The sequence below is a fragment of the Physeter macrocephalus genome, chromosome 7 (genome assembly GCF_002837175.3).
Source record: "Physeter macrocephalus isolate SW-GA chromosome 7, ASM283717v5, whole genome shotgun sequence".
NCBI classification, from domain to species: Eukaryota; Metazoa; Chordata; class Mammalia; order Artiodactyla; family Physeteridae; genus Physeter; species Physeter macrocephalus.
Genome location: NC_041220.1, coordinates 14,138,444 through 14,149,910, shown reverse-complemented (window position 1 = coordinate 14,149,910; position 11,467 = coordinate 14,138,444). Strand labels below are relative to the sequence as shown.

At 37.4% G+C, this 11,467-nt stretch overlaps 1 protein-coding gene across 2 annotated transcripts in view; it reads right to left on the bottom strand.

The window, feature by feature from the left end:
- Positions 1-11,467, bottom strand: part of GRID2 (glutamate ionotropic receptor delta type subunit 2) — a 1,406,179-nt gene that overhangs the window by 223,714 nt on the left and 1,170,998 nt on the right. For both annotated transcript variants that reach the window (XM_024126697.2, XM_024126698.2), the window contains one exon: positions 3,933-4,128. In XM_024126697.2, the coding sequence (XP_023982465.1) occupies positions 3,933-4,128 (196 nt within the window). The remainder of the gene's footprint in view (positions 1-3,932; positions 4,129-11,467) is intronic.

The following is an 11,467-nucleotide window of genomic DNA, read 5'->3' as shown; positions in this document are numbered from 1 at the left end:
GGACGCGCAGGCTCAGCGGCCATGGCTCACGGGCCCAGCCGCTCCGCGGCACGTGGGATCCTCCCGGACCGGGGCGCGAACCCGGTTACCCTGCATCGGCAGGCGGACTCTCAACCACTGTGCCACCAGGGAAGCCCAAGAACTCAGTTATATTTTTCAAATCACATTTTTTCCGACTGATGCAAAACGTCCTAGGAAGAGGAAGGCAGAAACATTTCTTCTAGTTTAGTTAGGCTAGTGGGGTACAGGCAAAATGTCTCCCAAGAAGAGCAGATCAGAACTCATGTACCTAATCCTCATTTATACAGGTTTCTTTGGTAGAAGCAGAACAAAGATGTTAGAAGCGATCAGGATCTACCTTCAAGTAAGAGAAACAATGAGACTGGAAGCACAACTAGAAACAAGCATAACCTGAGGCATTAATGGGATCTATTCAAAGTTCCACCTAGACTGTGAGGACTGTTTTCACAGTGATGCAGTCTTTGCTGGAAGGGAGCTACTATATAGATGAACTCCTCTCAAAGGTAGAAGTTTGGTCTTTTGCGGAATATTGACCTAGAAGACCTCTGAGGTCTTTTCTGCCTGCACAAATTAGAAATCAGTGACAGAGAACAGGAAGCTGCTGTGTGAGATGCCTGTGCAAGACCGGTTACTTGAGGAGGAGTCCATCAGCCACATTTCATGTCTTGTAGTTCTCGATCTCATGAACTCCAGTGAGCTTTAGCAGGTGAGAGGTTATTGTTTGCTGGTTGGGTGGTTTTGTGTTTTAATAAAAGCTGGCTAAGACCTTGAAAACTGGACCAAAATACGTTTTATTATAACTACCTAGTGTCGGTCTCCTAGGTTGTATGCCTACAAAGCCCAGGCCTTTAATTCTCACGCTGTGATAATTTTACAGCTGAGTAGAGTGAGTCTTAGAGAAACCAAGTGATTTGCCCAACGTTATACGAGACTGGAAGAACCAAGAAAGAAAACCAGATAGTTTTTTCTAAAACCAGAGTTCTTTCTACTCTTCATAATAGCTTTTTTTAAAAAAAAAATGTATGACATTTAACAACAGCATAAGAAACACTAGCCCAAGTTGAAAGGCGATGGAATGGCTACATATTTAAATAAAAAGAAACATGAAAGCCTAAAGAGTAATTAAATTTCTCAGCATATGCTGCAAGATTGTCAATAGCTGAGTCTAAAACAATTTTATTTCATAGAATCTCAGGAATTTTCTCAGTGTGAATATTTACAGTTTATTTTTACATTTACACATGTGTCAAATTAAATTCCATATGGTCAAATAACTTAATTTTTTAAAAAAAAAACCCAGAAAATGTAGGAAACTGTATGCACATACTTAAAAGTTAAGAGGTTTTCTTAAAGAACACTGAAGACCTTAGAAGATATATATGTATATCTTACATACATGACTGCTTAAAGCTTCTATGTAGCAACTGATGTCCTATGTCTCTATGATTTATATATTATATTGAAAATACCAGGATGTAGGAAGTGTTACCAGTTTGTATTAATATAAAGAATGAAGGGTAATGGTGTGTGTGTGTGTGTTTGTGTGTGTGTAAGAACATGGGAATAAAAAATAAAATGAGGTCTTATTTACTTGACTGGCTACTTCAGAAAGTTACAAGTTTCTTATGGTCTCACTATTTCTATTCTTTGCATACTCTTACCCAATTCCCATATATCAGTTACAGTGATCTTGACAGATAAAGTGAATCATGACATTTCCCTATTTCAGTAGCATTTTTTGCCATTCAAATAAAATCCAAGCTCTTAATAATGGGCAAGGTCCTACTTGATCTATCCCCTGCACACTAACCTCATTCCACATTTTCTCATTCAACAGTCTCCAGTTCATGCTGATTTTAAATTGGTTTCTTGAATGGACCTTCAGACCTTAGCTTATACTAAGCATTGCCTGGATGCTTTGTCACCCTCTCTTCTACATGATGAGCTCCTCATCAGGCAGATCATAGATAATATCTTATGTCCTCTGGGAACTTACCTGATCACTGTTTCTCAAATAGATTTCCTTCTTAATTTCTACAATAGCACCCTATTTGTCTTTTTGATAGCATTTGTCACAATTTAAGTCATTTTGTTTGATCATGTATTTTAGTGTCCTTTTCTCTCTCTCCCACCAGACCCTGTATTTCATGAATCCAGTGGTCATTCCTCTGTGGTTGCGTTTACCTCCAGTTCCTACCTCAGTGCCTGGTACATAAGTGTGACTTAGCAGATATTGGATGAATGAATGAATAAATAATAAATTGGTGAATATGTATGTTTAAAAGTCATTTTTATTCTGAATCTGTATGTCTGGAGAAAAGAAAATGAATTTTCTCTGGAATGTTATGGTATAGAAAAAGGTTGTAAAGTGTGAGGAGCTTTGGATCTAAAATGGATAGAAATACAAATTGTGAACTTCAATTTATACTTATACGCAAGAAAGCAAAATGGTTTTTAACAGTAGACAATATGAAGGAAAATAACTCTTCCCAAAACCATTATTCTGAGGCTTCAATTCATTCACATACAATGAGTACCTAGTAAATCCTAAAATCTATCCTTCCTTCTCCCCCAGACAACATATAGTATAGGTCCATTCACCTGCCCAATCTCACCTGCCCCCCCACTCCATGCCCCCAGTAATTGGAGGGTACTGTGTTTAATTTCTAAAAGCCAATGGGCCTCTGGACAAAGACAAGAGGATCAATACCTGGGCCCTGGGAAACTGGGATTAATATAATGAGGATGAAGGAGTTAGAGGCCATTGCTAACATTTCAAGGACATTCTCTTATTTAAAAGCATCGTTAGTACTCGCAAAGAGGTTTATGTCACCATTATCAGTTTTTAAATATGATATGAGTGTAGTGACTGAAAAAATTACCAGGGTGATGCTAGGGAACCATCACAATAGCAATAGCAGATAAAGGAAAACATATGAAAAGGCACAAAATAATGCTAGATCCTGTGGCAGAATAACCTTTACAGTCATCAAAACATTCTCCAACATGGTATTATTGAGTTTGCCTTTTGAACAGGGAACTCAGACTTGGAGTGCAAATTATTCTGCTGTGAAAGTTTACAGAAAAAAAGTATATACCATCATTGATGCTGTTATTAGACATTCATTCATTCATTCAGTCATCCCATAATTACTTATTGACAAATGTCAACCCTTATGATTTTTACTGTAATAGCCACTGGGATAATTTTAAGCAAAAATCATTCAGTTCTCTCACGGAGCTTGATGGGGCCTGAGGAAGAAAGAATTACTTCTGTGTAGATGTTTATAAACCATGGCCCAGAATAAAAACCAGCTTCATGTGTTTTACACAAAGGATTGCTTTCTAAGTTGTTTTTTTTTTTAAAATAACTTCTAAATGATGGTTTTATAAAAATAAGATATAAATAAAGATTTTCACTTTTGGAAACAGAAACAGACTTTTGTAGAAAACTTATTTGTGGAGAAGAGTAACTTTTACTCACAGAGAGCTTCATATAATCATAACATAAACTTTTCATCAAAAAACAAATGCAGTGTAGAAAATACCCTGAATCATTTGAAAAAACTGGATAACCTGAATGATATTTGGAATGGGATTTGTCAAAATCTTTTCAAGTCTTCATGTGTATATGTCCCTGACCCTGTTCTGAACAAAATACCAGCTCATGTTATCTAGCTTTGGAATTCCATTGGAAAAGGATCCTTTAGACACACCACAGAAATCTGTCAATTCCCTCTACTGGTACAGCGAGTTACCTCAAAATCTTCTTAAATCAGTAAAAGGTATAATTTAACTGAAAACTCTATGTCAAAGTTAAAATTTAAAAAAGGAAGTAAACCAAATTCAGTTTAGCAATTCCAATATGGGGGACAGAATGGTAGACATGAATGAAGAACTATGGCCAGTACCTTTTGAATGCCTGCTTGGGACTCCAGAACGTTATTCTCTGATCCATTGCTTCGGTTGATCATCCGCCACATTTGGGAATACATGCTGTCCCTCTCAAAAGGATTCATTCCCTTCATGCGAACATGTTCATATACCGCAGAGGCCAGGACTGTGCCGTAAGGGATATCTGTTTGCTTGGAAAGGTCCTGGAGAGACCTTGATTATTGGGAGAGCAGAGAGACACAAGAAAGAGTACTGAATATTTTCAAGTGGAAATAAAGTTAAAAGAAGCAAAAAGTAATATATGTAAATACAAATGTCAAACTGCTTTTCTTATTTTGTTGTTTCTTAACATTAAGATGTAATATACAAGGAGAATTGCTTTAAGAGTGTATGGCACTTACATAGATCATGAGAAGACAAAAATCATTACTGAAGGAAAGGTGGAAATTTCTAGTGATAGGGCAATGCTATTTTTGTTTTCACTGTGAAAAAAAATCTAGCAATTCCATCAAAGACAAATTAAATTACATTGCTAGATAGTCATATAATCATTTAGTTTTTTAAAGATGTCAATACGTTACAAGCCTTAAGACTATGTTCTTTTAGGTGGCAAGGCTTAAATATTTTTATAAAATAATTATGTTTTGTATAAACAACATGTTTAAGTAGATGTATACTTAAAAATTAGTATTTGTAAGAGTCATTACTTATTGAGTGGCTACTACATACATGCTAGGCAGTTGGCACACAGTATCCTTAAAGCAATGCCTCATTCTCAGAACTATTTCACCCATTTTATAGGTAAGAAAACTTAAGTAGAGGGAATAAAGGACTAGCTCAGTGTGGCACAGTCAGTGAGGGATAGAGATAGAATTCAAATGTAGATCTGTCCAGCTCCCAAAACCATATTATTTCTACTGCAAGATGCTGACTCTTCTCTGTATTTATTTTGCTAGATTTGCTTTAAGTGGCTGTGTGTGAGTGTGTGTGTGTGTGTGTGTGTGTGTGTGTGTGAGAGAGAGAGAGAGAGAGAGAGGGAGAGAGAGGGAGAGAGAGAGATTTCTATTTGTATTCAAATAGAATAAATTTCATGCTTTTGGATAGCTGAATATGTTTTCAGCTTTCTCTTTTACAGAATAATGCTCCAGGATTTCCAAATCAATCTTTGAGTTACAGATTGTATCTACTTGTCCCAGGTTATTCGTCTCTAAATTGATGGTAAGTTTCCTTATATTTGAGTTTCTGAGCCAGTCTATATTTTCTAATTTGGAGAACCAATTACCAATTCACTGGAACTCATTGAATTTGTGTAGGTGTCCAACCCTAATGACTGACATTTAAGAACAAATATGTGTCTTTGGAATACTGTTCAAAATTAGATGCTGGCACGCTTCAAACTCACTAACCTCTGAGAATGGGAACAGATGCTTTGAAGCACTATAGTATATATTGAACAAGAACAAATACCCACAGCCCTCCACAATCACGGGCCATGAATGTCATGTTACGTTTACCTCTGACCTGTTGGTCTGTTTCTAGATGGCGTTTGCTAATGATTTCCTGGGGGTCTTTGCAACTAACAATAACATTTGGCAAGAGTGTTGGAAATACTCTTGCAGGTCACGGTTTCCATCATGTGCAAAACTGTGTGGCAAACAGTACGTTATGGGTCGTGTTTGTTAGAGGAATATTTGTGACAATTTCTAATGATAACTTTCAGCAAAATTTAATCTGCATTGTATTGAGTTTTATGTTGTCTGTGTGTATCATGTACTCTATGAAAAAGAGTGAGATCATGGTAATTCCTTCTTGCTCTACACTTCTGCTGCATAAAATGATGCATTTAAAAATTACTATCTGAAGGGAAGAATTTTCTGGAATATCCTACAACTATTGAGCTAATGTTACCATTTGTAAAAGCATAAATAAATAGTGAGGGGGGCTTCCCTGGTCGGGCAGTGGTTAAGAATCCACCTGCCAATTTAGGGAACATGGGTTCGATTCCTGCTCCTAGAAGATCCCACATGCCGCGGAGCAACGAAGCCCGTGCGCCACAACTACTGACCCTCTGCTCGAGAGCCCGCGAGCCACAACTGCTGAAGCCGGCGCGCCTAGAGCCCGTGCTCCACAAGAGAAGCCACCGCAATAAGAAGCCTGCGCACCGCAATGAAGAGTAGCCCCCGCTCACCGCAACTAGAGAAAGCCCGCGTGCAGCAACAAAGACCCAACGCAGCCAAAAATAAATAAACAAAAATAAATAAGTTAAAAAAAATAATGAGGGCAGAAGCAGGAATAAAAGTGAGCTATAGGTAGCTAGGGTGCAACCTAATACCAGAGTGACAGGGCATTTGGTAGGAACATACCATAATTATCTTGGTAATAGTATAGCAATAAGAATTTTGTTTCAAACGAACAATTTACTTCTTATTTACTAATGTTTCTAGTAGTAGGAGTAAAACTATATTCAAAACATTAACATTTTAACATATTTCCCACGGTTTAGCAATGATCTAAACTGGTTACACAGGGGGAAGAAATGAAACTTATCAACACAGGTTATGATAGCATGCCTCATTCACTCAATATCTATAAATACAAGGGCGGTTAGGTAGATGTACAGAGGTTGCACTTTCTAGAACCTAAAGGTGTATGGCTAGAGAAGGCCATGTTAGGATTCATCAGAAACCCTCCCAGGATAGGATTGGCTCCTTGTTGTCTAGTAGCTCTGGCAATCAATCTTGATTATAACTTACAGAAGGTTTCCACTTGGTGAGATCATAGTGTAGGGGTGAAAAATGTTTATGCCTATATCTAAGTATATAACCGGTTTGCTCAAATAGTCATACTAGTAAAATACTGCTAAATAAATTAATACTCCTTCTTAGCTTTCCGTGAAAAGAAAATAGAAATCATGTGTTGGGATCTTTAATATAATCAAGTTTCCGTGCCATAGTATCACCTTAAATATTAGCTTTGAACTTGAATGTAGAATTATAATACAAACAGGTTTTTGGCTGGCAAAACTGTTTTGTACACAAAAAATTTTTAAAACAGTATCTTAAAATGTTGCCTGTGTGAAGTTCTCCATGTCAGAAAAAGGCAGTTTATTTTCAACGTAATTCAAATTTAGAATAGCAGAGCATTTTGTAGCTTAAAGCAAAGGTATGTTCCCTCTAGCTTCATTTCTGATATCAAGTTCAGCTTATAAATTTGCCGTGAGAGCTGCTTGCAATAAAAATTATAGCTTGTCTGATTCAGTGTTGTTCCTTTATAGTACACCAAGATAGCACACCCAAGGTGACAAAAATAAAATGAAGTGAACACAAATAGCTTATTATGGAAAAAAGAAAGCTGTTTTAGGAGCCCAACAGAGAAAGGGAGTACCTATTATAAGTAGTAATTTTGTTATTTTCATGCTCATAATATTTTAGATCTGCAGAAATGCTATGGCCTATATTATGAGGCCCTAAAAAAATCAAGTAGGTTATTCCACAAGTGGGAATCCACAAGAACATTATATCTGAAGGTCAACATCTGAGTGGATATTATTTAGACATGCCAATCATTGGTTTAAATGCAAAACAATTATAAAATAATCAACAAGCCCCTAATACATACATTAATTTACCTTGGCAAATATTGACACTTCTTTTTTAACAACTGGCAATGTTTACCCAGGCCACAGAAGAAATGGGAAAATCTAGAGCATTCTAGAAAAAGAGTTAGCTGTGAATATACTCATACTAATATAGTCTATCTTTCTACCTAACCACACGAAACCTACATACACTCACATAAAATTCAGCAAATGGTCATTCTGTGAAACTATTACATCTGAGCCCTCCTCTTCCAACTCCACACCCAGACTCATGCACACGGTAAAAATGAGTGTCCACAGCTACACATGGTGAATGCTAAAAGAAAGCAAATGTTTTTCCACTCTAATCAGTCTTAGTGTCTCAACGTCTTACTGAGATTCTTTTATTTCTTGTACTGGTGTCCTATACGACTAGCGACCCATGGATACTAAACAATACCGTCTGATAGGTAAGTGGTATTTAACTATTTGCTTGAACATTACATATACTGAGAAACTGTAATTTAGGACACTTCTGTGGAAGTAAGTTTTAGGAATTTGGGTGGATCTAGGCTGATTACAAACTCTTTCCGTGAGAAGAATAAACACTTAAAGCCCTTCAAGCATTGAAAATTAATTTTGATACATGTGATAGTCTGATATTAGCTATATCTGATAGCAATAGCTTTGATATTGGGTAGGTTAGATTTTAAAGTCAAGCAGGTCTGCTATTTGTGAGCTGTGTAACGTTAGGTAGCTCTTAACCTTACTTTCCTCATCTATAAATGGAGAGAGTAACAGGGTTCTCCTCAAAGAGTAATTAGTGATCCTGTCATATCAGTATTCAATCAAGCTATCGTTTTTATACAAAGATTATTATTATAATAATTCCTCACCTTATAATGCCCTTTTAATGATTTTTAATGGATTTGGCGTGTGTGTGTGTGTGTGGAGATTCATGAATTGGAGTTGAATTAATGTCTCATCTCCTTTCCAAGTACAAGAATGTATGACTCTATGATACTAAACGGTAACTTTCTTCACAGCAAATTCTTTGGGACATTTATACGACTTCGCTAATGAAATTATCTTATAATGAATGTGTGGCTACTTACAGTTCTAAAGCTGTCAACTAGTTAAAAATCTAATGCCTATACCCTCTGCAGTGAACTTTCACTCATATTTTTACCTATTTTCCTTTAATAAGAGAATAGCTCTTACCTACCTAAACTGTAAAATGACTCTCATAGGCCTTTCTTTTCCATCTACTCTCCCTTTCTCTGTTTCTCTCTCTCTCTGCCTTCCTTCCTTACTTCCTTCCTTCTTTCCTTCCTTCCTTCCTCCCTCTCTTTCTCTCTCCCTTTTTTTTCTCTCTCTTTTTTTCTTTCGTACTTGAGTCTGGTCGTATGTTATGCTCACCAACAAATGACAAGAGTGAGCTGCCGGCTTTCGCTGTGGGGAATTTTACGTCTAATCCCATTTTTAACGGATTGAAACACTGTCGACTCAAGTTATCACATTAGAAGAATTTTTCTTCAGGGGGAGAAAAATGGAACGTGGTTGATAGGATAGGTGCTAGACGCTTCAGGCAAAGGGGCTGACCATGAAAGAGAGATAAACAAGCAGGGGTACATTAAAAGTGTCCTCCAACTCAGTTCAGGACTTTTCTCCCACACTCTCTCCCCAGTTTTCTCCTCTGGATGCTAATTTCGGCATTTGCAAAAGGACACATTTTGTTGTAACGCCAAGAGCCCAAGAGCAACCACATAAAGAGCCTGCCTGGTGCCCACTGCAGTTCATTGGTTGCAGTGGCTGAGAGCTGTCGTGGGCAGGGCACAGAGGCAGGTTTTCCAAGCACAAAAAGTACTCCAAAAGTTAACACTTAAAGAATAACTACATGCCATAATAGAGGGCCAGCAGAGTGAACTTAGTGTTACAGAGACCCAAGAAGCAGAAAAAAGGCTTGGAGAATGTACTGAGGTGGTCAGGTAAGGCAGGCCTGCCACTGAGAGGTGCTGACGACATCTGTGCACTGGGCAACCTCTTTGTTTCTAAAAACATGGGTTTTGAAGATGTAAAGATTTGAGTTTCAATCCTTGGAAAGCTTAAAATTCTCCAAATTGCAATTCCTTTCCCTGTTAAATAGGGGAAACAATCATTTTATAATAAGGTATCCGGAAGTTTGAAGTAGATTTTGATACAAGACACCTAGCCTAGAACTTACTCTTTAAGTGCTCAATTACTGATAGTTGCAGTTATTAATTTATTACTATTATTGCTGTTACTTTGTCGTCTACTATGATTTCTAGAATTGCCATATTTTGATTTTTCCCACCAGTAGATCCATCTCGGCTAAAGCTCTTCCTCACCTGTGGCCTTTAACTCCCACACCCCATCTGACCTCTCATCCAGTTCTGTACGTTTTTACCACCTAAATCTTGGGAATCTGTCACTACCTTTGCCTTTCCATTGCCAATACCCTCATCATTTCTACCTAGAAAATTATTTCTAAGCTTTTCCCTTATCTCTACCCCCACCTAGCTCTAATCCATCCTCCATACCACAGCTAACGTGCTCTTTCTGATATTCAAATCCGATCCCGTCCCTCACTTATTTAAATACTCCCTGTATACCTCACCGCCCTGAGGAAATGGTTCAAACTCTGAAGGATCTCTTCAAGATCCTTCAAAAATTTAGCCTCAAAACTTTCATCATTTTCAAAAACGACCTTTTGCTTCATTCATATTCACATTATACGGCAAACAGACCATTTCATCATTCCTTGCTTGGTAGGTGTTTTCTCAGCTTAAGATCTTTCCTGGTCTTCCCTGGTGAATTTTTTCCCTTCAAGATCAAACTCAGCCGCTTCTTCTGTGCTCTTCTAATACTTGAAATAGGTTCACACCTTAGCATTGTGGTTCGAAGTTTTACTTCTTTGTTTACCTCGTTAGAATGCATATTACCGATGCTCATGATATTTTTTTTAACGCTATTTATTTATTTATTTTATTTATCTTGAAACTCAGAGCCTAGCCCAGGGTCTGAAAATAGCAGTCAATGAGGTTCATTTGTTTTGGCTGCACTTCTTTATTAGAAAGATGCTTTCATCTTGGAAAACCAGCATTCCCAGTAAACTAGCATTGCATAAAAATGGGATTTTTACTACATATTACCAGCCATTCTGTGGGTGATTCATCATGGCCAGCAGTATTTTGTAGGAAAAATTTTTTTTTTTTTTTTAGAAAACACAACTTTTTAAAAGAGAGCTTTGGAAATTTTCCCTGTATCAAAGTCAGCTGCAAAAGCTTTATTGGACCACCAGTGAACTGTCTGCAAACAAGACGGTTTGCCATAAATGAATTCAGAGGCAGGGCAAATACAAAGAAAAATTAAACAAATAGGACTGAAACAAAATATCTGGAAAAGCTGAGGTATAGTCCAATATTCTGGTAAACATTAGGATCCAGTACAAGGTGGAATGTCTATTCCTGAGAGGGATACTTATTCAGCAGTGTGGAAACAGAGATGACAATTTGGTGGTTGGTTTGATGAGTGATTTCTGATTAAAGTATCAGAAGCAAACTGAAGTGGTGAAGAAAATTGCTCAACTAACTCTGCTAACGGAAATGATTAAAAAAATGTGAAAGCATTCACGGTTTTAGTAGCTAAAGAAGAGATAAGCACCAGAACAAAGAGAGAATAGTCACCTTTGGTAATACTGAGTGTTATTACAGAAAGCTGAACTTTTGGATATTTTTCTTTCAAGGGTTGAGTATTTACCTAAAGAGGAAGAAGTCTCAAGAATATGAATGCTCTCCTTATAGGAGAAGACAAGCATATGGAAAGGCTTCCTGTCTCCCTACTGCAATGCAGCTAACGGCCACTTGTCCTTTGAGAAACCACATTCTGAATCCTAGTAGCTCCGTCTGCATAGTGAAGTTTTCCCAACTCCTCAGATACAAGTTTGAAAAGGAA